We start from the raw sequence: 27,746 nt of genomic DNA, 5'->3' as shown, positions 1-27,746 counted from the left end.
AGTCCACAAGAGAACTCATTAAGCCTCCCCCAAACCATCCTATTTCTGTAAAGGGTGCCGCCATTCTTTCAGTCACCTTGGTTTCTAACTATCTAGCTCTTCTCACTCTTTTTGTGGAAAATGAAAAGTATTTATGATACACAGGTATTGAGGCTTCTCTCCAAGTAATCCACAAGCCTTTGGCCTCTTTCACTTCCCAAACATGAACCATTATTTTCCAACATGCCTTTTTTGACTCTATTCTGCAATGGCCCCTTACACTGATGTCCCGAAAGGTCAAAGTGTATTTTGTAGCTTGAAGTGAACACTGAATGAAACAAGAGATTTTAAGAAGTGGAGGGGAGGACGGTGTATATTCAAGGCCTAGAAGATAGCTAGTGCAAAGGCCTGAAGGGAGGAGATGGAGTGTCATGTATGAGGAAAAGAATCAAGGCCAGTTTAGCTGGATCATGCAGTGTTGGCCAAGAGTAACGTGTAATAACGCTAGACACGGAGACTGAATCCAGGTTGTGAAGGGCTGAAAATGACAGGCAGAGGAACTCATATCTGATCCTACAGGTAACAAGAAGCCCCAATAGTTTATGGGGTAAAGGCATGAGATGGTTAGGTCTCTGCTTTAAGAAAATCATTTTGGGGGAAAAAAAACACAAAAAAAAATAAAAGAAAATTTTTAAAAAAAGAAAATCATTTTGGCAACTATGTGGGATAATAGATTAGAGAAGGGAAGAGAGCCTTTTTCCACAGGGAAATCAACTAGGAGATTATGGTATAATAGTTCAGGTCCGAAGTGAAGAGATCCTGAATTAAGGTGGTGGCTGTGTGAGTACAGAGGAGGAAATGGATGTCAGAGATGTTAGAATTAACAAGACTTGGAACTGCATGGATATGTACCATAAAAAATCAATTAGTTAGAGTGTCAGATTAGAAGAAAGCATAAAGATTTGAAGATTAAATTGTGTATAATAATTACAATGGCTTCAACATGACTTTTAAACAAATCATCAATGTTGAAAAAATGGAAAAAGAAAGACAATGACTATGACTGTCATTATTTTCTACTTAAGTTTAATTGATGCACTGTTGTCATCATAATGAGGAGGTCAAAACAGCCTAGAAACCACCTTATTCCTATCATCTCATAAAACAGCGAAAAGCAATGGAGGAAAAAACAGAAGTCTTGACAAGAGACCTAACTCAACCATGGCACTCAATAATATTTACTGATGAAGCTGGTGGGAAAAGCAGATGGAGCATGTAAGCATTCTGTCAGCATTTCTACTGTGATCCATTTCCATTGTGAATAGTCGCAAAACCACCATATATGATCTTCTCAGTGGTGGACACATATGCTGTATCAGGATGTAAAAATGATATTTAAGAGATACATAATCACTCAGAAGAGACCAACCTAACAGTTCATGCAGGAAAAACCAAGAATAGTTTTTCATCCACTTGGGTTTTCCTATATGGATTTCCCTCATTTGATGGCAAGCTGTATTTGTATACTGCATTGTCTTTCTATTTGTATCTCAAGTGCCTAGCATAATGCCTGGCCCATAAAGTTTATTAATAAATGCTCACTGATTAATTATTCTTTAAGAAAAATATCTTTTAAATATCTTTTTTATTTCCTCACATAGCAAATCAGCGTATTTAGATACTGAAGTGTACGATGGACCTAATGAATAAGGGGAAGAGGGAACACTGAGCTGCATTTAGAAAACTGTTGAGTACTTTTAATTTTCCCAAGCTGCTCCCAAAATAAAAACTCATCTTCTTAACACAGCATCCTTCCAGTGATGATGTATGTCTGTTAGTCTTGGAACAAAGTCTCCAAAGAATCAAAGCTGTGGGTGACCCAAAGGGCATAAAAGAGATGCTGGTATGCCTAAATAGAGGCTGTAGCATATTTCCAACAGTGACCAATACACAAAAACTGCTGTAGGGTATTCAGGAAATGTATGACTGGAAAAGGAGATGAGAAGCCATATAATAGGAATGAATAATAATAGCTAGGCAGTACATGTGTACTACACTGGTACCTATGAAATGTAAAAAGACCTGAGGAAATCATAGATGAGACCTCAAATTGTCCTCAGGACACTCAGGGAGAAGTTCATGAGTAAACCAAAGAATATAAGAACGAGGAATCCACTTACCATGAGGTCCAGCTTCCCCACCAATGAATATGGGACAAATGACAAGGGACGGGTATAGAACAGGTAATGCTGCAAAGTCTCCAGCCCTTGTGAGTCCCAGACAAAAAGAACCGCATTCTATAAGCCCAAACCCCAATGCTTACATTGTATTAATCTCTAACATGCATCAGCTAGTTACAAATCCAAAGAAAGGTTAATTTTATGATTACTCAGTATTTAAAGATAATATCAGCCTCTCCCATGGAGACTTGTAGGAGACTGCCATTGTAACTTTGAGAGGCAACGGAATCTTGAAAAGCATTTTAACCAAAAAAATTATGAAAACCACCAAAATTACTATTAACAGCAAATTAAAATACTGATGTACTTCAGAACACTGGGGAAATGGTTCTGGAATAATTCCTAGCTTTAAATTCCATATTTCCTACATGCCATTTAAAACATCCATTCCACTTGATTTTAGTTCAAGTCATAAAATATTAAAATATTTTCTTAGACAAATTCATGTCACGAACATTCATGAAATCACATCAACCACACCAATGCAATTTCATATTAAAAAGTTAAAATTCTGAATGTGTACCTCAGCTTTCCCCTTGCAGACATTGCTCCTCTATCACATACATGTTTTCAGATACTTTCCTGCTCGCTAGCCCTGAAATAAAAGCCTCACCTACTCTGCCCTCCCTCCAGCCCCTCTCCCCTCTCCTGTAACAGAATCGGACTTTAGTGCTACTCTAATGTTTTCACTTTTCTGGCTGAATCAAGCTTCTTTGAGGGGGCTGTTTCCCGACTTGCTAGTCTGTAATGGTCTCTTGTATGTTTTTGTCTCTTAACAAAAAGCACTATTATTCAAAACCTAGAATATTACCATGAGCATCCAGATTGACCTGGTGGTTTCCCTTTACAGCCATTTTCTAAGCAGTCAACTGACAGCCACACACAAAGTTGCTTTTGTTGTGAGAAAAATGATTTAACATTCATCATGTTGTTGAAGATGTTTTTTACAACCCACTCTTACAGAAATTAAGAAGAGAGTCAATTCCATTAAGATACAGAACTTGGTTGTTTTTCACATCTCTGGTTCTATCTTAAACATGTGCATTGTTTTCCAACAAATTTCTCAAAAAAAATCAAACCCATCTTAAAATGTTTTCTTCATCATCATATGAACAAGTATGACTGCTTTTGATGATATTACCATTTTATTTATGTGCATATTTATACATAAATACATATCAGCAGGGAAAGGTAAACATAGCCACACCCCTAGGTAAAATTTATGTGTGTGTAAGGTATGAATATATAGATATAGAGGAAACATAAATCACCATGACCAAGATTTTCCACATTAGCTATATTTTTTTAAAAAAGAGAAAAAGAAAGAGAAAAAATATGTTTCAATTTGCAAACAAAGTTAATCAATTCTCTATCTGAAGGTAAATTGCATTTGTCATCACGGCTCCTTTGGAACTGCTGTAGATCATTGTATTAATCAGTTACCAAGTCTTTCACTTTTGATTATATTTACAATACTGCTGCTACTTGGTACACTGTTCTCCTGGTTCTGTTCATTTCACTTTGCATCAATTCATATGTCTCTCCCAGGTTTTTCTGAAACTATCCCTTTCATCATTTCTTACAGCATGGTAACATTCCAACACAGCACTAGGTGGCACAGTGGACAGAGCTCTGGGCCCAGACTCAGGGAAGACCTGAGTTCAAATTCAGTCTTAGGCACTTACCAGCTGTACGACTCTGGGCAATCGTTTACCCTCTGTTTACATCAGTTTTGTCATCTGAAAAATGGGGTTAATAATAGCACCTACCTCCCAGGGTTGTTGTGAAGATTGAATGAGATCATAAATGAAAAGCACCTGGCACACAGTAGTATATAAATGCTAGTTATTACTATTATACACTACAGTTTGTTCGGTCATTCCCCAACTGACAAGCATCCCCCACAGTTTCCAATTCTTTGTCACCACAAAAAAGAGCTGACACAAAACTTTTTGTGCATAAAGTCTTCTTCCTTTTTCTTGATGTGTTTGTACAAAACCCTTTTCAGTTTTATGTTATCAAGATTATTCATTTTACCTCCCACGAACCCACCTCTTTTTTGGCCAGGAACTCTTCTTCTATTCATCAATCTGATGGGTAACTTTTCCCACATTCCCCGAATCTGCTTATGTTATCACCTTTTGTGTCTAAAGCACATGCCCATTTTGAACTTACCTTTGCATGCAATATGAGATGTCTCTTTCTCAGAGACGAGATTGCCCAAACCTCTGGAACTTGTCTGCATTGACTCTCAGTTTCTAGAAGAAGAACAGAGCACAGGCCCTCTTTGGGCGGTTATTGACCATTTCACAAGGCATGCACCCAGCACATCCAATCAAAATCCAAGAAGTTCCAAGGTTTGGGGCGAAATGCTTGTCAGCATGTGAACTTCCTGCCAGGATCCATCTGGATCAAAGCAGACAGCGTGCAAGCACAATTCTCGAGACGTCAGCTTTGGCTGTCACCAAGAAGTCTACCACTACATCTCCACACACTGAACAACATGGCCCGGGCACTTCCACTGCACAGTGCTGAAGGGGAAAGTACACCAAGACTGGAACAAAACTCTGAGCTCAGTCGAGTTAACATAGGGCATTCCTGAGGAATGCTCATATCTTGACCAGAATGGAAACTCACCAGGAATGATGGCACAGCTTTTACACAATGCCCACCGATATCTGAGTGAGAGGCACACCTATCTATTAAATCATGCCCTGGAGTCTCTAAGACTAGATACTCATAATCAGTGCAATTCTTGGCTGTGAGAGAGGACGAAAGAAGCTGACCATTTAGCTACAACTTCATGTCAGAAGTGCTCTAAGAAAGGCAAATAATGATATGATGCCTGAGTTTGTTATCAAAATCTTCAATAAAGAGATAAGGTTTTGCTAAGAAATTCTGGTGTTCCTGGGACAGACAAATAAATTATCAGGGCATCATACCCACTCTCACTAAACTAGGCAACTTGTTTCTTACAAGAGAGCCCCAGAGACTGACTCCGCTCCTAGAAAGACAATTCACTGCAGTCACAGGTGACTTCGTTGGCCTCCTTGATGAGCAGATAGACACTGATGGGCTCTTGCCTAAGCCTACTCTAAATTAAAGAGACCACCTGTCAGTTGTGCAATGAATTTCTAATCCAGGCAATGGCTCAGAAAGTGACATTCCAAAAGAAATCTTGGTGCACTGGAAGAAACCCAACAACCAGGTTCAGATGGGAGAAAAGGTAGAATTTAGAGGCAGTACCTTTCCTGCATAAAAGTATAGATATAATGACTTCATGGGCATAAAGATATCCTTTGATATAGAGAAGTGGAAGCAAATTAAAAACATTAATTTCTTGTCCCCTAGAAATATCAAGAAAGAAGTATTTCTCTAGTCTAAAGATGATTCCCAGAATTATCCTCTTAGAAAAGTTGGTTAGAGGTTGAGGACAAAAGGCCTTAAACGGAAACAGATTAAGAGAGGAAACCAGAGTTTTTTAAACAGAGAATACCTCTTGTCTTATTTGATACTGGCCTATAAGGGGAGTGCCCTCTCCTCTCACTCAGAAAGGCATGCAATAGTCTTACTTTGTATTTCCAGTGCTTAGCAAAATGCTTAGTACACAGTACTCCCTTGGTACTGACTGAAAGAAAGCCCTTTCATTCTTTGAGGAAAGTGACCAGGGAAGAAACGGAGTAGTAACTATTAACCCAAAACTATATTTTAACATATTACCATCTTCTCCTTGTTCAAGATTTCTACAAACATTTCTATAAACAAAATGTCTTCAGCAGAGATGTCTGAGGGCATGGGGGTACTATGCCAGTTTTGAATATTTTTCTAAGCTAGAAATGCTTGGTTTATAGAATAATATTAAAACAATAAAAATTGTTTCTGGAAAGTTTATGCCTGAAATGCATAGTATTAATTTTTTTCTTCTATGCCACAGCGTGTAGTAACAGTTCTATTTGAGCCTTCTACAAATTCAATTTTAGGAATACAGGACTGATTCTGATGAGGACTATGATTATCTGAAACCATTAACCAGCTCAAATACCCAGGCAGAGAGATTTAACAGGTCATGAGGGAGCTGGTCTATCTGACCAGTAACCAGTCTAACTTGGCTATCACAGGGGAAACTGAAGACTAATTAAACATGTAGTCAGATGACAATACTAATGTTTATCCATGTAATGTATGGCTAACCAACCTCAGGCCACTGTGCCAGGCACTGGGGAAACAAAGAAAGGCCAAAGACGATCCCTGCTCCCAAGGAGCACACAGTCTAATGGGGAAGGCAACACTGCAAACGACTAGGTCTGAATAACATCAAGTCCGTTTTCCATCAGCTGCTCTGCTTGGTCTTTTCAACGTCATGCTTCTTACAGGATAAACTCATTGTCCTAGAGAATGCTTCAGCTTTAACATTCCTCGAACATCACGTCCCTCCACCAGCACCCTCTGGTACCCTTCCTCTCCCTTTTCAGCTTTTTTTTGGGTAGTGTCTTCCTCCAATAGTTTGTAAGCTTCCTACAAGCAGGAACTGTCTTTCTTTTTCTTATTTATAAATATCTCTAGTGCTTGGCAGAGTATTTGGAGCATAGCAGGACCTTAATCGATGTTTATTTATTTTTTTATTGACTAAGAACATATACACGATAAATCTGAAATAATCAACAGAGAAAAGGCACTGGAATTAAAGGGAATCTGGAAAGGCTTCCTATGGGAGGTAGGATTTTAGCTGGGACTTGGAGGAAACTAGGAGGTGAAGAAGGGGAAGGAAAACATTCCAGGCATGGCAGAGCACCATGCTGCAAGTTGGGAGATGGAGTGTCTTGTTCAAGACACAGCCATGAGGTCAATGTCATCTGATGGCATAGCACATGATGGTGACGTGAGGTATAAGGTGGGAGGAAACTGAAAAGATAGGTTGAGGGGGCCAGGTTACGAAGGGCTTTTGAACACCAAAAAGAGGATTTTGTATTTGATCCTGGAAATGATAGAGTCACTAGAGTTTACTTAGTTCAGAGGGAGGGGTGAGATGGTCAGACCTATGCTTTAGGAAAATAACTTTGGAGGCTGAGTGGAGGATGGACTGGAGAGGGGAGAACTTGTGGCCATGAGACTCCACCAGTAATCTATTGTAATACTTCAGGCATGAGGTAATGAGGGCCTGCACCAGGACGGTGGCACTGTCAGAGACGGCGAGCCATACAATATATGTGATGAAGATAAAATCAACAGGCATTGGACAGATTGGATATAGGGGCTAGTGAGAGAGTGTAGAGTCGAAGATGACCTCCCAGTTAAGTCTGGGTCACTGGGATGATGGTAGTGTTCTCAATAGTAACAGGGAAGTTAGGCTGAGGGATGGATTTGAGAGGAAAGAGAATTAGTTCAGTTTTGTATATGCTGAGTTGAAGACATCTACAAGACATTCAGTTGAAGATGTTCGAGATGTCCAACAGGTGACTGGAAATGAGAGAGGTCATCAGAGACGCTAAGACTGGATAGGTCAATTTAAGAATCATCAGCATAGGGTAGACCAGTGGATAGAGCACTGGCCCTGAAGTCAGGAGGACCTGAGTTCAAATCTGGCCTCAGACCAAACACTTGACACTTACTATCTATGTGACCCTGGGCAAATCACTTAACCTCAATTGCCTCACCCCTCCCCAAAAAAAAGATTCATCAGCATAGAGATGATCTTTGAATCCATGGGAGCTAATAAGATCATAAAAAGAAATAGCGCAGAGGGAGAAGCCCAGGACAGATTCCTGAAGAGTCATCCATGGTTAGTGGGTGTAACCTGAATAATTCAAAGAACCAGCAAAGGAGACTAGGAGAAGTGAGATAGGTAGGATGACCAAAAGGGTTGCATCAGAAGAACTGCCCCTGTTGGCTGACACATGCTAAAGTATCTGTGAATTTTGAGTACGTTTGTTTGATAATTCTTTCATGATTATTTCTGTGCTAGTCGTGTATGTACCATTGCTACACTTGTTAGTTATGCAGTTACGTTTATTTGCGTGTACACTGCTACTGATGCACGCTTGTTGTTCTACAGGCTACATGATGTAACTGCTTTGTTCTTACTCATGTTTCCCTGGGTCCTACGGATACTCATGTCCTGCCGTGACATGTGCGTGTAGATTAGACCTGTAGTCTCTCAAGTAGTCTGTCAAGTGACACTCGTGCATATTATACTACTAATGTAAATTTGTTGTTCAGGGCACCCTAAGATGAATACTTTGTTCTGTTACGTGCTGGCGCTTATTTTGATACTACGCTGTGTAAATGAAAATGTCAAATAAACTGTGGCCAATTTTGCAAAAGGCTACAAACTTTCTAAATGTAGTGCTGCCTTGGTATTGCAAAGGAGATTCAGATGATGGAAAAGAACCCCTGATGATGGTTCTGGCAGAAAGCCTGAACCATTCTTCCATTCTCAGCCCCCTGAAGAAATGGCCTGAGCTGGTCTGCCGCAGCCAGACTCCTGACAAGCCAGCCAGTCCCACCCTAAGGGAGAAGGAGGAGGCCAGGAGCTTCCGTAGAGTAGAGAGAGCAGGAAAGCATGAGAGAAGTGGAGAATGGTGTGCTCCAGGAAGTAGCCCCTCCAAACAGAATGGCAGAAACGCAACAGAGAAGAAACCACAGAGAACAACTGCTAACAAATGGCAGCTGAGCCGGAACAGCGAGATGCATAGACTGTCAGGCCAGCAGGCATGACTGCATGGTCTCATTCCCTTCTTTTCTCTATGGTCCCTCTCTTTCTACTCCATACTGAGACTTCCTAGTAACTCCACTTCTCTGTCTGCTTTCAGTTTCATTTCACCTTTTAAGTATAATAAACGTGGTTAACCATTACATTTGCTCCAACTGTATTCTTGGGCAAATGCTTTCAAGGGAAACAATGGAGGGTAGTGTGTAAGGGAGATCAGCCACAAGGGAGAAATCAATTTTACAACTGGCTTATAGCTCAGCAGAGAAATTCTCTAGCTAAGAGAAGCTGGAGCTGTAGGAACAGAATGACTGATTTATATTTTTTAAGTTCCCAGAACAGGGGGAAAAACTTAGAGTCAGGCCCTTCAATATACTAAGCAGGATCTCTGCAGAGGGGGAAGTAATGCGCTGTGCTCCCAGGAGAGGTGATGCCTTGGAGATGCCCTTCCCATGGTCTTCCTATGCCAGGTTGAAAAGGAAACCACTTTTCTGGGCCCAGAGAATTGGCTGGAGAAAAGAGTCATGCCTGAGAGGAGTACTCTAAAGGAATGGCCTGACCCAGAGTGGGCAGTGTGTGGAGGAGTGAACAGGCACGACAAAGCCCCCCCAGCCCAACAGAGCAGCAGCACCACTACCAACATTGTAGGCTACATAGTGTATTTTGTATTGTCTTATCTGTGTTCTCCCCAACAGACTGTGAGCCTCTGAAGGGCTATGGCTTACAGTGCTTTGCAGGGTTCCCAGCATAACAGTAAGTGCTTAATAAGCACTTATTGAATTAGATTTGATTTGCACATAGAGAAGGCAATTTAAAGAACTGGTCCAAATAGGAAGGAACGATGTTCTTTTATTTTTAAACAATAAACAGTAACTCAAAGAAAAACAAACAAAAAATTCAAATCAACAAAAATTCAAAGACGAAACAAAAATGGTGAAATGAGCTTGAAGCCACTCATAATTCCTCAAAATAACAAAAGAAAACATTTATATTCACTTTAGCAAAATAATAATAAAAGCACATCTTGTAAAAGTAATCATTTACAGGAACAAAAAAATGGAAGTTAAGCCTTACAGGGAATGACTCAAGGGAAATTCCGATTGTCACATGCTGCAGCACAGGTATGTAGAACTTATATATGACAGTTCAAAACTTTTTTCCCAATTCACCATTCCTAGGATCCAGCAGCAACAGCGAACATGAGTCTGAAGGTTCTGGCTATCCTTTTAGCCATAGTCCTCTCTTCTGCTGCTGTTCACGGTATAGTAGAACTATTTTTTTTACTGCTTAGGTCCAAGAATACTTCCTTCCCTGACCCTTTAACTCTCCTCATTCTCTTCTCAGTTGATTCAAATCTTAACCTTTTCTTCTTTCATTCTAAAGTACCTGCTCAAAATCTAGTACCTTTTTGTAATAAGTATTAGCAAACACTATACCTTTGGCAGAAAAGGTTAGAAGTATCCATGGCTTTAGAAAGCAGCTGTCCCTGACAAAACCTTTTTTGCATATTATGAAATCAGGCAAGTGCTAACAGCAGCTGTTTTAATTCTGCAAGTTTAAATTTGGGGGCAATAACATTACCTGGTAGAAAACATTTTTGATCACAACCAATAGTCAGTCACTCACACTATATAGAAAACAAGTGGCAGAATCGTAATGTGAACCCAGGTTCTCTAACTGAAAAGCTGAGCAAGCTTTTGAACACCAAGATGCCTCTTCTAGATTGAGCAGTAAATTACAGAGCCAAAATCCGAACTAAGTTTAGGTTTTAAAAATTCTTTGTTCTTCGTGATTTTACAATATCCATTTTTGATTGTTTTGTGATGTTTTTTCTTTCCACTGATATTGACATAGTCATCGTATGTATATGCTGTTTTACTGGTTCTGCTTCCTTCATATCACATCAGCTCATGAAGATTACTCTGGGCTTCTCAGTAGTCATCATATTGATTTCTTACATCACAGCCAAATTCTCTTATATTCATTACCCCAATTTGTTTGGCCATTCTTTAATCTACAGCTCTACCTTGCCAGTTCTTTGCTATTATAAAAAGTGCTGCTATAAGTGTTTTATATATATGATGTCTTTCTTTTTATTAGTGATCTCCCTTTGGATAGATGCTGAGCAGTGTAATCTCTGCCTTAGGGTATGCATCTATTAGGTGTATAATCCCAAAGTGCTTTCCAGAATGGTTGTACTAATTTTCCCACATTCCCTCCAATATAGATTATTCCCACCTTTTATCATCTTTGCCAATTTGTTAGGTAAGCATGTTAATTCTTAAAAGGGAAATAATTAGATGTTTCCCACCATAATATAGGGCACCACATAAATTTCCTCTATACCACTTTGCCAAATCTTTTTCCTTAATGTTTTGCTTAAGTTTGAAATTAAAACTTGTAATTATCTGATTTACGCCCTTCTTTCAAAATAAACACTATTACTGTGCTGCACAGTAAACTGTTTTCTTTTCACCAATGAAAACAGTTTATATATAAACAAAATTAACATAATACAGAGATACAGAGCATTATAACTGCTAGTATTACTACTTCATACCTTATATCTCTTCCAGGTTTCCTAATGTTCCGGGGGAGCCGGTGCCTTTGTAGAAGCTCTAGAGTTGAGTCAGTAAATCCAGAAAACATTAAAAAGGTCTCCATAATTTTTCCAAGTGGGAGCTGTGACAAAAAAGAAATAATGTAAGTGACTTGATGATGATCAAGACAATGGTATTTATTCAGTTTGACTTTGGAAATTTGATAAAGGCTCTTGTTGATTCTCTGTTAATAGTGTCACCCTGAAAAGAGGTATGGCCCAAATGTGCTTGAATCCAGAATCCAAACAAGGAAAGCTTATCCTGAAGGTAGGCCACAATGATACTGTTGCTAGTTTTCTTTTTCTCCTTTTCTGTCAAATATTTAAAGTCACATCAATACTTTGGAAAGAAGGACAAAATTAACAGATAACTCTTTGTTTTACAGAGAATTATAAAAAAGAATTCTTAAAAAGGAAGATCATAAAGTAGCATACAGGACTTCAAAACTTCGATTAAGTCTTTTCATGACCACTAAACCACTCACTACCCACTCTAAAAATGATGGGGCATTGGAGGAAATGGCCTTTCTGGTCCTTTCCAGGTCTAGATCCATGATCCTATAACCCACCCTCTAGTCTAGACAACCTCTTTCCCTGTTTCAGCCTTATTCATCTGTGAACTAGCTCAGCGAAATGTCTCGCCCAAGAACCACCAAGCAGCTCTGCTGTCTATAGGTGGGGACACAGTGTCTGTGAAAAGCTTTTTTCCTTCTTATAACTGACTGAATCTCTTGTTTTGGTTACAGTGTCTCATGTTACCATCAGGAATTATATCAGTGACATCAACATATATTACTAACAACATTTATTATTAGTCAAAATATGATAGATCCAAATTCATAAATGCTATAGGAAATTATCCGAGTAACGAATCATTTCACACACAAAGCATGGTTATCTTTTGGATAAAAAAACCCGCACCTTATAGTTAGTGAGGGAAGAATTAGTATTCCTCATAGTGTTGTTATAACAAAGGATTAGCTTAAGTGCCATTGTAAGAGGAAATTAAGAACTAGGGAAAAGGAGAGGAGCTGAGATGTCCCAACTTAAAGTGGCAGTTCTAATAGTGACTCAAGGAAACAGGTTCACGTATTTTTTTCACTGAAATGTACATTTTAGTTTTTTTCTACTTTTGGAAATGATAAATTGAACTGCTGTAGACATGCTTAAAGTGAGAAATAATTTTGTATGCTAAAGAAATGTACTGGAAAATAAATCAGTTCTGAGCAATCATCTTTGCATTTTCATTTTTTTTTTTACCTGAGAAAAATGTTTAAGTCTTTTAGCCTGATCATATCTCAGTTTCTTAGGCTAAAAATTAGAGATACCTAAATCTGAAACCTAAGAATGGAAATAACTGGCCTCATTCCCAAACATTTAGGATTACTGCAACGATTTCATCTTGGAGCTTACAGCACATGTACTGACTGATGACAAGGAGATCAAGTGGGGATGAGTGACTGCAACATATTACCAACAATAACTTGTGCACAAAGACTGGAGCATAAGACATTATTGGGAACATGAATGACTAGGGAAGGAACTGGGCTAGTCACATAGTGGGAATGAGAGATAACAAATGGACACCCTGAGTGCCACATTGGTACCTCACATTTGTCCACCCCCACCACCGTCCCCCTCTAAAAGCTAACCACCTCTTCCAGTGGGCCTTCTGGAAAGCCTGCTCCAAACTCACTTTTATCTTCAGCATTTTCCTTTCTCATTCCTTCTATCTTCCTGTACTCACTGATGCCTGGCTCTCTCCTCCACCACTCCTACACTCACTGGGTAGGTTGGAAAGTCAGAATTCCCCTGATTCCCAATGCCATTGACTTTCAGGCTCTCTCTCTCTACCAGCATCATGCAAAAACCTCCCTTCATTTGGAATTCAGACAATCCATATTTCTCACCCAATCACAATTCTGGCAGCTGTCATCTACCTGTCTTCCAAACATTCCTTCCCTTCTCAGTGAGTTTGCTGCCTGGCTCACAGTTTTACTCTCTTCCTTCACGCTCCCCTCATACTAGGGGGATTTCAACACTTATATTTATACCTTCTCAAACACCTTAACCTCCCAGTTTCTCAACTTACTCATTTCCCATGACCCATTCCTGCACACCGCCTCAGCTCCACAGAGATAATCACATCCTTGATATTTCCATTACTCACCAATGCACCACTTCGGTGTTCACGAACTCTGAAATTCCTCTGATCACAATCTGTTATAGTTCTACTTCTCCCTTTGCCTTGCAATCCCAAACCCTGTTCTTCACCCTCCCCATGACCTCTTGCCTCTCTATCCCTCAGTTCTTTCCCATGACGTCATTCTGCAGTGGCTACATTCTCTTCTCTTCCCCATTTGGAACCCTGGATGAATCAGTTTAACTCTCCACTGTCTTCTATTCTTGAGTCTTTTACCCAATAATCCTACTAAAGACCTGGCCTTGCCAAGCCTCAGCACTGGACTGCTCCAACCTTCTGATGCCTTTGCTCTTATTCATGCACCGCTGAATGAAGGAGAAAAATCACAAAACTGTGCCATCTGGGTCCACTACAAATTTATGTCAAATAATGTCAGCTGGGCCCTCGCTATGGTGAGGAAACCCTTTTACCCTTGCCTGACTGACCTCCCCATTCATCACAATTTCTCTCCCAAACTTTTCCATCCCACCTCGAATCTCCCGTAGGTCTCCTATCCCCGACCCTTCTCAGCTGAGAATTCTGCTTCATATTTCCCTGAGAGCTTCCTCTTCTCCCCTCCTCACCTCATCTCACTGCCTTTTGCCCCGCTCTCCTCCTTTGCCTCTCTACCTGCCTGAGTGACCCCATTCTCTCTTGTCTTCTCCAGCAGACTGCTCCCTCCAACATCCCCACTCTCACTTAACATTTCTTCCTGTCTTCTTGCTGCTTCCCTACTACCTACAAATGAATCCATGTCTCCCCCATGCTCAGAATCCCTCACGTAATCCACCCATCCCTGACAGCTACTACCCCATAGCTCTCCTCCCTTTTCTGGCTAAATCTGCTGAGAAGGCCATCTTCACGCCTCTACTCCTTAACTCTCTGCAGTCTGGCTTCTGGCCTCCTCAATCAAACGCGAAGAAGGCCCTCTGAATCGCCAGATCTAATTGGCTTTTCTCAGACTTCTTCTTTCCTCTGCACCCTGTGATGCTGTTAACTGCCCTCTTCTCCTTGATTCTCTTCTCTCTAGGGTTTCATGACACTGCTCTCTCCCGCTCCTTCTCGGTCTCTAGTCACTGGCTGGTACAATGATTAAAGTGCTGAGCTTGGAGTCAGGAAGATCTGAGTTCAAATCCAACTTCAGACACTTGCTAGCTGTGTGACAGTTAACAAGTCATTTACCCTCTGCCTTAGTTTCCTTAACTATAAAATGGGAATCATAATAGCACCTACTTCACAGGACTACTGAGAGGATCGAATGAGATAATATTGGTAAAGCACCTGGCACGGTGTCTGACACACAACAGGCACTGAATAAATGTTGTTCCCTTCCTCGCCCTCCTCATCCAGGTCAGCTCTGTTAACTACAGATGTGCCCCAAGGCTCTGTCCTGGAACCTCTTCTCCCTCTGTATTTTTTCACACAGTGATCTCATCCGTTCCCATGGATTCAACTAATATCTCTATGCACATTTCCCTCAGATTGACTTGGCCAGCCCTATTCTTTCTGGTGCCCTCCAGTCTCACATCTCTATCCACAGGCCATCTTAAATATCTTTCTTCCCAACCCTTCCCCTCTTCCTAACTTCCCTATGATTGTGGAAGGTACCACCATCCTCCTCCCCATCACTAGGGCTCGAAACCTGGGTGGCATCCTCAACTCTTCACTCTTACTCCACGTATCCAATCGATCGTCCAATCTTGTTTCTACCTTTATAGCATCTCTTGTGTATGCTCTCCTCTGACAACGCTACAGCCCTAGAGAAGGCCCTTCATGCCTGGACTACTGCAATAGCCAGCTGCTTGGTCTTTCTGTCCCAATTCCATCCCCACTAGTCCATCCCTCCGCTCAACTGCCAAACTGATCCTACTAAAATGCAAGTCTGACCATGTTACCACCCTGTTCAATCAACTCCAGGGGCTTCCTGTTGCCTTCAGCATCAAGCATATCATCCTGTCTGGCTTCTGAAGCCCTCCATAACGTTCCCACCTTCCCCATCCTCCCAACCCCTCATAGTCCGCCATCCGATGACACTGGCCTCCTTGCTGTTCCTCACACTAGTGTCAATCTCCCCAAGACAGGCACTTTCACTAGCTGTCCCCTGTAGCCGGCTCTCTCCCTCTCCTCATCTCTGCTTCCTAGATCCCACAGCTTCCTTTAAGCCTAAGCTGAAGTTCCAGCTTCTGCAAGAAGCCTTTCTGCATCCCCCTCAACGCTAGCTCCTTCCTTCTGTTAATTATCTCCAGCTTATCCTGTCTATGTCTTGTTTGCCTGTTGTTTCTTCTATTGGGCTGTACGTTCCTAGAGAGTAGGGACTGCCAATGAGTCAAGTCAATAAACATTTATTAAGCACTTGCTATATACCAGGCACTATAATAAATTCTGGGAATACAAATACAAGTAAAAAGAAAGTCTCTTCCCTCAAGGAGCTTATATTGTAATGGGGGTAGGAAGGAGGAGGAAGGTATCCAGTGAGGGGGATTTTGGAGAAGTCCAGATTTTCAGCCTGGTAAGAAATGAAGAGATGGCTGGCTGGGCACTCTCCTTAAAGGGAGGTTCTGGGAAGAGACATTTAATCAGAGGGAGAGATTACAGGGGGACTGAAGTAACTTTGAAAGTATGAATTACAGATCTTCCAGTGTCAAGTTTCCAGGGGCATGATGAAGAGTTTTTGGTCTTTTGCCTTTCTTTGTATTTCTAGCACTCAGAACAGTACCTGGCAAAAAGTAGGCACTTAGTAAATGCTAGCTGATTGACCGGCCCACCAGCTTATCAGGCAGATTCTCTATGGAAGATGTATAAGAAGAAAGGCACAAAAATTTCATGGGATGAGGACTGAATAGGTTGCAATCTGAAATTTTGGAAGGAGTACTGACTTTGATGAGAGATTATAGATGCATTTAAATATTTTAAACAAACAGGTAAACATTTGGAAAGTTAAGATGCTGACCTCAGAATTAACAGGATTCCACCAAAGAATTCAAATCAAGACATTATGTTAGGTGCTGGGTACAGAAGCAGATGCAGGCAGCTAGGTGGGATAGTGGATAGACCTCAGACACTAGCTGTGTGACCCTAGGCAAGTCACTTAACCCTATTTGCCTCAGTTTCCTCATCAGTAAAATGAGCTGGAGAAGGAAATGGTAAACCACTCCAGTATCTTTGCCAAGAAAATCCCAAATAGGGTCACAGAATAGGACACTGCTGAACAACAACAGGAGACAGGACACATGTAGGACACAGACCATGCTCTCAAAGAATTTACATTCTAATGAAAGGAAGGACAACAACACTGAAAAAAATTTTAAATGAAAGGAGATTATGATAAATGTAAAAGATGTCCAAGAAAAGTGCTATGAAGGACAAGCAAAGTCCCTATTTAAAGAAAAAAGAGATGAGACCAATTTGTCCAGAAAAGATTAAGGAAGGCTGTGTGGAGGTACTAGCACCCACATTAGGCTTTCAAAGTACTTCTTTCAACTTCAGGAAAGAAATGCCCTATTTTGTACACCTCTCCCCTGTGGCCAATTATAGCCCTGAAATTCTGTGATGCTAGAGGCAGAAAGGCCTATTAGAAGGTGACCACAAAATAATCCAGGTGACAAGAGATGATGGCCTGAAATATGGTGGTTGCAAGAGTGAAAAGGATGAATAGGAGACATAAGGACCATCACACTGGCAACTGAGATAAGGGCAGGAAGAGTCAAAAAATGACTCCCCAGTTTAGTCTATAACTGAAAGTGACAGTATCATCAAGAGGATGGGAAGTGAGAGGCAAGAGCAAGTTCTAGACACAGACACATAAAGCAGCTAAGTAGAAATACTGGAGTGGAACTCTGAGGAGCAGCTGGAAGCAGCGACAGAAATCTGGTAGTCAGAGCCACAGAGATGATAACAAGTGAAGTCACGTGGGAGTGGATAACACAACTCAGAAAGAGGAGACGGTGACCAAAGACAAAACCTTAGGAGACGCATCAGCCAAAGGGACAGGAGAAGGATGAAGAGATGATGATAGATAATCTGAGCACTGGAAAGGGACAAGGCCATCTGCATGGTCTTTCCTGGATAATTACATGCTTTCTTTCTTGAACAGTTATTAATAGCTCTAGAGTATCACAACTGAAGCAAATAGAGAGAAAAGGGTGAGTGTGATACAGGGCAAAGAGGGCCGGCTCTGGGGAGGACTTAGATCCTCCTGACACTTATTCCCTGTGTCCTGGATGAGCCACTTAAACTACATCACTCAGTTTCTTTATTTGCAAAGTAATAACTGAGTTGGATCACATGAATTCTGAGGTGCCTTTCAGCTCTAGATCCATGACCCTGTAACTAGATGTGGGCCTGGAAGAAGAGTGTTAGACTTAGAACAGAAGAGACCTAAGTTCAAATACATGTACTTGGGGCAGATGTAATGACAATGACGTCCAATGGAAAGAAGGCTGGACTCTACCTTGCTGGTGGGCAGTGAGGTATGGGAGACTCGCTTCTCCTCATACTCACTAAGGTTCACAACTTTGACGCCATCCTTGACTCCTTCCTCTCTCCTCATCCCACACAGCCAATCCGTTGCCAAATCTTGTTTTGATCTCCATATGTCTCACATCTGTCCCCTTCTCTCTACTCACACAACTACATTCCAGTTCAGGCCCTCATCACCTCTCAACAACCTCCTGATTGTTCACCTTGCCTCAAAAAAAGGGGAGGATTCCCTTTCCAATATACCCTCCATAAACCTTCTGAAGTGTAGGTCTGCCTCCCCTGTTTAATCAACCCCCTTGGCTTCCAACTGACTCAAAGATCAAATACTATTTCCTTTTTATCTCATTTATTCTGATTCTTTTAAAAACGTTATCTCTGTGTGTTCAATGACATAATTATTCACACAGTAGTATTTGTATATAATTTATAAATATAGCTATAAACATAAATAAGTATATAGGAATGCTTAAAACTTTTTACTGATAGGGATGCCTAATCAAAAAAAGTCTGGAGAGCACTGCTCTATGGTGTACAGAGAGCTGGCAAGGTACAAAATCACAAGAGATTGCTCAGAGAACAAGTCCTTTCCCGTAATCTTATAGGTGAGAAAACTAAAAATGTATATGAAATGACTTGCCCAAGGCCACACAAGTACAGAATTCAAAAGCAAGAATCGAAGGCCAAATCCTGGGCTCTCTGAACAGCACAGACACCATTCTCCCCCTTGGTCATCTCATCAGTTCCCACAGCTTCAACCATCAATTCTATGGAGATGAGTAGAAATTCTCTTTCTCTCTCCTTAAACTCTCCTCAAAGATACAGATCTATACTCCTAACAGTGTGCTTAACACCTTCACCCCAATGCTCTGGCCGCCTCAAACCACTACCCAGGTTCTTTTCCCAAAGTATCTTGGAGATAATTAATTCATTTTTGGATCTGTAGGGCCCAGATGCCAGTAAAATAATCAAGTGATAACAGGCAGCTGGAAATGCCAGATAGGGCCTCAACAAAGCATGAAAGAATGATCGGAAGTGAGAATACAGATTTGCAAATAAAAGGAATAAAAATGATAATTAACATTTGATTTCTGAAGAAAGATAAAGTTGAAACTTCTTTTTTCTTCAAAACTATGAAGTGTGAATTTTATAGATATGGATGCTCTTTCAGGTTCTAGACACCCTTCTATCATTCTAGTGAATATTATTATTATCATTATTCTTTTAAGCTCTTATGACAATAAAGTAATACTTTCCTTTTCTTATTTTCTATTCTTTTAAAAAAAGAGAGAGAATTAAGTACACAAGTCTAGCAATTTAGGTCTGAAGAGCCTCACTAGGAAAGTAAAAGCTGCATTTTGCATATCTATTCTTGACTATTAAATGTAACACACTTGTATAGTGAGACTAAGTTAATACACCAGTTTAGAATGTTACCATTAATTTCTTACAAGTTTTGGCAGCTAATCAATACAAACTATTACATTAGGATTAATGCTTTCTCTAGAATATAAACTGTCCATTCACACAATTTCAATTTTGGAATGGCGAAGTTAACTAACCTGCCTTTCTAACCCTGTCTGACACAAAACTGCAACCTTGACTTTTTGGACAGGGATGGAACTTGGGCAATCAGGAAAGATCAAGCTTATGTAGTTTCACTTTCATATGAAGTACAAAGCAGAATAATTACTTCCTAGAAATCATGAGGGTGTGAAATACAGATAAGATTACATAACTTTGCTTATAAACTGCCATAATATTTGGAAATTCCATTAGCAGAGAGGATACTTTGATTTCTAATAAATCATGCCTGTTTCCCCAGCACCCTTTGACATTTTCATAAAATACAGATCTGTCCCAAAACAAACTGTGAATTAAAAACTGGGCACCCAGTTCATATCCCAGTAAGCGTCTATTACACCAAACCAAATGGAATCTTTGTCCCCCCACAAAAGACAAACGACAGATCAGTCCAAAACAGAACCAACCCTCCCTGCCTAAAAAGGCTCTTGGCAAATGATCTACCAGCTTCTTGCTTGATCATCTTCAACAACAGACAGTTGTCCAGGCCACAAAACAGCCTGTCCCACTGGCGAATGACTCTGTTACAAAAGCTTTATAACAATAAAAGTTTGCCTCCCTCTAAATTGTCACCCACTGGTGAAAACAACTTCGGTTCAACAGCTTCAATTCTGCAAGCATGTATTAAGTACCTGACACAGGGCACTGTGTGAGGCAGGCATCGGTGATATAAGAAGAAAAATGGCATAGTCTGGACACTCGAGTAGTTTTTTTAATCTAGTTTTGGGGAGGGAAAGGGAACATATAATATAAAAAAATTGGTGTTATGAAAGGTAGAACCTAATCCAAGGAAAGGAAAAGATCAAACTAAAACGTTCCAGGAAAATCTGAGGCATGCAGCAATCTTTGATTATAGCTCAATAACTGTCATACATCTTAGTGCTGCAAAATTGTGATTGCCGAAATGTATTCCATAATTTTTGATTCATAAGGTATATATTTGCTCTTTTGGATTTATGTAACTGCAGTTGCTGTGCCTGCTCTTGTTAAGTGACGGTGCTTGCTTGAAAATATCCATACGTTGCCATTGCGTTGGAACAAAGGAGCTGTGCTCACGTGGCCCAGGTTCAGTCCTGGGGAAGGCTGACCCAAAAGAGGAGGGATTGTGCTTTTCTTGCCTTCTCTGGCTCATTGCTTCTACCCTGGAATTTGGGGAAATGCTCTTCATTATGTGTCACATATAGATTCTCTTCTCAAAAAGGATCAATAGGGCCCATTTTAGAAAGTCCTTACTGTACTAAGTATTCAGTATCAGGCATAGGACAGCTACATCACAGAATGTGAGTGTCAGGAGGGAACTCAGTGGGCCACTGACTCCGACATGAAGGCAGTCCCTACCATAATACTCCTGACACAGAGTTATTGATCCTCAGCTTGAAGACCTCCAAGAAGACCCTTTACCACTTGAGGCAACCCATTCTAGTTCTGGAGAGCTCTAAAAGAAGCTCCCTGACATTAAGCTTAAGTTTTCTCTTTGCAATTCCTACCTTTGAACTGGGTTCTGTCTTCTCAAGCCAGACAGAACTAGTCTAATGTTCCTTCCATGTGACGTGTCCTCAAATTCTTGAAGATGCCTCTCATGTTACCCCCTAAGCCTCTTCTTCTCCAGGCTAAAAAATGCCCAGTTCCCATAATCATTTTAATTCCCTCACCGCAAAAGAAATACATGAAGACTCATAAGTGTATATTAACAAATACTTAAAACATGACACAATAACCTATCTGCTGTATTATACTCTCCCAGGAGACCTGTGGGACACCTGAGCAAAAAACTCAGAGTCCTGATCCTCTGGCCAGATAGGCATGATCTGGGCTTCCTTAGTACTTTAAGATGTATAGTACCCTCCTGGCACTGGTCATCCTCTACACCAATCAGAAGATGACTGATGGAAGCACCCGGCACTAGGTAACCAGCTCCAATTCAGGAACTCTAGACCATTCTAACTCACAAGATAGTTGACAAGGCTGCAAACATTCATCTCCCAGGATCACTGTTTTGTTCTGTGTTCAGGGAAAGAAATACAAAGCAGAAGAAGCAACCAGGGACCTGAAGTCCTATCTCAGGCTCACCTAGCTAAGCACACAGTGAAGGCTAGTAAAACTTAAAATTGTAGGGGGCACCCAGGTGGTGCAGTGGATAGAGCTCTCTAGCCTTAGAGTCAGGACCTGAGTTCAAACCCAGCCTCAGACACTTGATGCTTACTAGCTGTGTGACCCCGGGCAAGTCACTTAACCCTGATTGCCAAAGGCGGCGGCGGCGGCGGCGGCGGCGGCGGCGGCGGGGGGGAATTATCTTTATGTATACACATGTAAAACTGCACTAAGACTTCTGGGACACCTTACATATGTTAATGCATTCCCATCTGCTTGCTAAAGCTGCCAGGGATATTGAGGAGACAGTAAGGAGAGGGGAAGAAGAAATCTCCTTTCCCTCTTGCTGAAAGTCCAAGGCAGAACTGACCTGGTTGTGTCCCCCAAAAGCACCAGCCCATCAGAAGGAAGAAACAGTCCTTTTCCATACTTTTTAACACCCTACTAAAGGAACAGCTATTTCCAGATTGGCCAGCAGTAAATGAGAATACTAGCAGCACCCACCTTAGTGCTACTGTGAGGATCAGAGATTATATTTGTAAAGTGCCTAGCACAAAATAGGCACTATGTAAATGCTTACTGCCTCCCCTATTTCAAACAGAAAGATCTGATTAAAAGGAGACCTTTGTGAATTTCGTATTTTTAATGTTTTTAAATGTTAAATTTTTAAATAATTTAAATGAAAAAATAATTTAATTTTTTAAATTTAAATTTTAATTTTAAAATTAGAATTTAAAATAATTTAAATAATTTCATATTAAAAAATTTTTGTTATTAATTTAAGAAAAAGTAACCCAAATTTATTTCTATAGTTTGATGAATAAAAATGTCCTCTGTGAGTAAGTATTCCAAATTCGCTTTAAGAAATGAAATTCCCTGGGTATACATCCTTATGAAATGTCCTGCACACACCCATGAATCTACATAGAATCAAGTGAAAATGTATTAAAAAGCACCCCTGACAATCCGTTCTGGATGGATCATAATAACACGTGATCAATCTCCACTCCTCACAGCATTGCTTAAATCATCTGGAGTGATGGCTTCCTTGACCAGATGACAAGACTAAACACAAGAGTGTTCAATGTAGATTGTACAAATTCGAGAAAAGAAGGAAATGCGAACATCTGGAATCAAATCTGGAATCCTCAAAGAGCCAGTCCAGCATAGTGAAGAACACCCAACAAAGCACCAGGAAGCTCCTCTGACCTGTCCAGACCAGGCCAGGAGACCACACCCAGGGGACCAGGCCCAGAACCTACAGAACTCTTGGTTCCAGGACCAGCAAGAAGAATGAGGACAAGAGTTAGCTCTCGTACACCCTCCAGGAGTCACAAAGGGCTGGGCACATGTTTCCCAGTGAAAGCTGACCAACTTCTCTTCCTTTTCCTGACCCGATCAGCCAGCTTCCTATCTTAGGTAAAGTGTCACCCAATCATGGCCCCTTGCCTCCAGGTCCATGAGACGCTGCCTCACCTCCTAAATGCTTCTACAGGACTCCCTCATCTACGGGCCTATTAGACTATAAACTCTTTGGGGTTAAAGGACCACAATCTCTCTCTCTTTCTATCCCCTTCAGGGATAGAATAATAATCGGTATTTATTAAATGAATGAATGGCCTCTTTTCATCTTTGATCATTTAAACATTTCGGTGGCATTTTTCCCATCATGTGTGTTTATAAAGAGCCTAAACATCTGACTTCATTGCTTACTTGGCCCAAATTCCTGAGCTGGCTACTGAAATAAGCTCATCTGTTACAGCTAGTGAAAGGAAAGAGAAACCTAACATTTTTTTTCATTGAAAAAATGGGGAATTCCTTTTCAAGGAAGTAGTGCTAAATACAAATACTTTCAGTTCTACAATAGGGGACTTCCCCAGGAACAGATCAGTGTGCTGTTTGTTAACTATTAACCAGATCCAACAGAGGTAAGAGTGGAAAAGCCTATAAATACGGATTCCCATGCACATGGCCTCTCACAAATTCTCTAGCTCTCAGAACCCACTGAGATTACAGAGGAACGCCCCATCTTGTCACCATGAACCAAAGAGCTACCCTTTGCACGGCTCTCCTCCTCTGCTGGCTCTTCATTATTCTGCCCAGGGTTCAAGGTAAGCAGGCACAGTGACATATTTTATTTTGAAGCCTGTGACAGAATTGAATATATACATGTTAGTAGAGGATTGAAATGCTTAAAATTTTATTGACTGCCTATGGGTGAAAAGGCACCCAGAATACTGTACAAAGCCTCTATGATTTAAATCAGTTGTCAAAGTTTAAGAGAAAAATCTCCCAGAGCAAACTTAACACTTGGGATTGGTCCAATTAACTAAATGCTATTTTGTTAATCAATGTTTTTTCTAATCAAACCATCCCAAAATTCACTCATTATGAGAACTTGTGATATTTCAAAGATACTCAAAACTCAGCTTTCTTGTAACCTGGAGCTTCTGCCTAGAAAGTAAGTCCATTCTATGACTCGTGTCTAAGTGGTAGTGAAAGCCTCTTTTGAATATTCACTGTTGTACTGGAACACTATACTAACTTGTTCTATTCTGCCAATTTCTTTCCCTAAGGATCTCCACTTAAGAGAAATATACGTTGTCGATGCATTAAGTCTCATGATGTTATCCCCAATGTGAAATCTTTACAAAAACTTGAAGTAATTCCTGAAAGTTCTTCATGTCCACACACTGAGATCATGTAAGTAAAAACCTACCTATTGGCTATGTGTGTGTAGATAGCATTTTCCCAGGCCCATCATAGTTTTAATCAAATATCAAAACTTTTTTGGGGGAAGTATGGTACAACGAGAAGAACACAGGTCTTAAATTCAGAAGACCTGGTTTCAAATTCTAGCTTGTATTACTTGTACACTACTTGTGGGATAATAGGCATTTCATTTTTTTGGCGCTTAAGATAATTAAACTTGCTACCTACCTCAAAGGGTTGTTGTACAGAAAGTGCTTTACAAATCTAAGAATGCTATAAAAATGTGAGTTCTAATACTGAAATGATCACAGAAAAGATCAGTAACAGCCTAGTTTGATAATTCTGAGCCTTTTGTAAAACTGGACCTAAAGTTCTGACTTAATGTTTCCAAAGAAAGATTATCCTAGTACAGCACAAGAAAATTAATAATTACTATAAAAATTCCATATTTGAAATCTCCTAATGTTTATATCACAAATTCTTTTTTAATCACAAATTCTCTTTCCTATCTGAAATATATTCACTGTTTTTTACCAGGAAAATGAAACTTGGAAAATAAAAAGTGTCTGACCTGGTCAGACAGAGCTCAGTAATCTTCTATAAAAGTTAATGAATTGAAAGTAGAATTGTTTTTAAGCAATGAAGAATATTTCCCAGTTTGTAAATTCACCTCTTCCTTAAAATGATCATGAGAAAAAATTAATTAACGTGTATTTATTAAACGCTTACTATGTGCCATGACTGTGCTAAGCACTGGGGTAACAGATTAATAGATAAAACAATCCCTATTCATATGGACCTTACATTTTATCAGGGAAGACAACATATATATATATATATATATATACACACACACACACATAAGTATATACAGAATAAATACTTTAACAGCTATGTAAGAAAATTGTAGTCAGTGAGTCAGAAGAAAAGGGAACTATTTTAATTATGATTTCTATGAAGAATGGAGCCAATTGTAGCATCTCCATTTTATCAATGAGGAAACCTCAGTTTAGGATCAGTCTGTGTTTAAGATCACACAACAAGAAAGGAAGAAGATTAAGCCTTAGGATTTAAGAGTTGAGCATTTCCAAGACAGAGCTAGCACCTCCATTACAATTGTGTAGAAATAAACCTCAATATCACTGAATATAATTTATGTAGTTAAATTCTTCCCTGTTTCATTGCAGTGCTACAGTGAAGAGAACTCAGGAGCAAAGATGTCTGAACCCTAACTCCAAGCAAATACAGGATTTACTTAAATTAATTAACAAGAAAAGGTAAGCTTGCTACAGTTTGTAGGTGAGGCTTCTCTCCAAGAAACAATACACTCAGAAAGAGAGAAATATATGCAGGTTTTACTGTGGGACGTGGAACTTGTCTGTCTAGCCCTATAATTAAACTTCAAGTGGCTTAGCTTCAACCCATATGGGTTACTTCTTGCAAAAGGGATTCTCGTGCTATCTTTGGTGGGTGAGGTGACACCAATGGGTGAAGTCTTGGTTAATTCCAATTTCCAGGAATCCAATCACGGTAATAAAATCAGACTCTGATAACCTGGATGGACTGTCAACCACAGCTCATCAGGTTTCATGATCAGGTACTGAATTTACCCACATCCTTCCACCCTGGGGTTCAATCCCAACAAGATCTAGAGCAGAGGCCAAATCAGTCACAAAACAAAACATATTAAATTTATACTTCTTCTTTATAGGTCCAAAGAAACTTCTAATGGAAAGTAGAGATCACCTAACAGCTCATGAGAAGATGGACCAGGATGTGACCAAATATGTCTCTTCTCCTCCATGACTATGAAGAAACAAGAGCTGCTGTATAAATGAATATTTAGCATTTACACAGTGTTTTAAAGTTTACAAAGTGCTTTATATGCTATTTCATTTGATCCTCACAATAACTCTGTGAGGTAGGTGCTATTATTATTTTTATTATACAAATGGAGACATTGAGGCTGCAAGAGATTAAGTGACTTACCCAGGATCACACAGCTCATAAGCACTTGAGGTAGGACTGGAACTCAGGTCTTCCTCTCTCCAAGCCCAGCACCTCAAGTGACTAGCCACAGTCACTAGGACCAAATGGCTGTTTAAAAAATACATTGGTTGTCCAATAAGATGAATGGTTCATAATACAGTAGATCGTGTGCTAGATTTCAATCAATGAAATCTGCCCTCTGCCCTTTCTGGCCTGTGTAACCTTGAGAAGTGACTCTGGACCTCTCCGGCATTCCATTTCCCCATTTGTAAAACGAGAGACTCTGAAGCCTCTGCAATCCCTTCCAGTTCTAGACCTCTGATCTGAGGACCCGAAGGCATGCAGGCGGCAATGCTTTTCTGGCACCACTCCATGAGCTGAGATCACTCCCAGCCCCTGCCCAGCCCCCCATCTGCCTTGGTTGTTAAGCTATTCAGCAGGGCTTCCTGAGAGGATGAGCAGGACGTGATGCTTTTGTGCATTTACTTAAACGTCAAATAAATGGTCATCGCCATACGCATGACAGAACAGAAAGAATTATACGTTACTCTGTGAGAATCTATCATCTACTGTTTGCTTTTTTATAATATATAATAAATTCAACATGTACAGTAAGTTTCAAAGTAATTCTGTTTGCTTGTGATTCTTTCTGGCTTTCCTTTCATTCTCTTTCCAAGGCTACAAATTCTTCTCTTTCCTAGTAATGATCATGAGGGGGGGAAAGTGCATTTTTTAACACACAGGCTTCAATGACACTGTACTCTTATTATTTTTTTCTTTTTTGGCTACCATATTCTCAGCTCCCCTTTTCCTCCCACTGAGAAAAAGAAAAAACTCTTGTGACAAACATTCATATTTAGAGTTCCCAGGTCAAAGAGAAAATATTACAAGCTGCCAAAAAGAAACAATTCAAGTATTATGGAAACACAATTAGGATAACACAAGATTTAGAAGCTTCTATATTAAAGGATCAGAAGGTTTGGAACATGCTATTCCAGAGGTCAAAGGAGTTAGGATTACAACCAAGAATCACCCACCCAGCAAAACTGAGTATAATCCATTAGGGGAAAAGATTGACATTCAATGATACAGGAATTTCACACATTCTTGAGAAAAGACCAGAGCTAAATAGAAAATTTTACTTTTAAATACAAGACTCAAGAGAAACATGAAAAGGTAAACAGTAAC

General features: G+C 40.2%; 2 protein-coding genes across 3 annotated transcripts in view; one reads left to right on the top strand and one right to left on the bottom strand.

The window, feature by feature from the left end:
• ART3 (ADP-ribosyltransferase 3 (inactive)) overlaps nucleotides 1-27,746 on the bottom strand; it is a 150,861-nt gene that overhangs the window by 53,032 nt on the left and 70,083 nt on the right. For both annotated transcript variants that reach the window (XM_078148655.1, XM_078148656.1), the window contains exons 2-3: nucleotides 11,486-11,607; nucleotides 4,395-4,477 (exon numbers count right to left, since the gene is read on the bottom strand). The gene's annotated coding sequence lies outside the window, so the exon portion shown is untranslated. The remainder of the gene's footprint in view (nucleotides 1-4,394; nucleotides 4,478-11,485; nucleotides 11,608-27,746) is intronic.
• On the top strand, nucleotides 10,080-12,757 carry CXCL11 (C-X-C motif chemokine ligand 11). Its single transcript, XM_020988454.2, has 4 exons — nucleotides 10,080-10,185; nucleotides 11,502-11,628; nucleotides 11,720-11,792; nucleotides 11,911-12,757. Exons 1-4 carry the CDS (start codon nucleotides 10,125-10,127, stop codon nucleotides 11,932-11,934), a joined length of 285 nt encoding a protein of 94 aa, XP_020844113.1. The 5' UTR covers nucleotides 10,080-10,124; the 3' UTR covers nucleotides 11,935-12,757.

Source organism: Phascolarctos cinereus, unplaced genomic scaffold (genome assembly GCF_003287225.1).
Source record: "Phascolarctos cinereus isolate Bilbo 61053 unplaced genomic scaffold, phaCin_HiC Scaffold_9;HRSCAF=440, whole genome shotgun sequence".
NCBI lineage: Eukaryota > Metazoa > Chordata > Mammalia > Diprotodontia > Phascolarctidae > Phascolarctos > Phascolarctos cinereus.
Note: the sequence above shows the minus strand (reverse complement) of the source record. Positions and strands in the feature narration are given on the sequence as shown.

Excerpts from the sequence above, each read along its gene's own strand:
- CXCL11 (XM_020988454.2), top strand. The coding sequence starts at position 10,125 with ATGAGTCTGAAGGTTCTGGCTATCCTTTTAGCCATAGTCCTCTCTTCT. Across the intron at positions 11,629-11,719 it reads TGTGACAAAAAAGAAATAAT|TGTCACCCTGAAAAGAGGTA; the intron begins GTAAGTGACTTG and ends CTCTGTTAATAG. Across the intron at positions 11,793-11,910 it reads AAGGAAAGCTTATCCTGAAG|AGAATTATAAAAAAGAATTC; the intron begins GTAGGCCACAAT and ends TTTGTTTTACAG.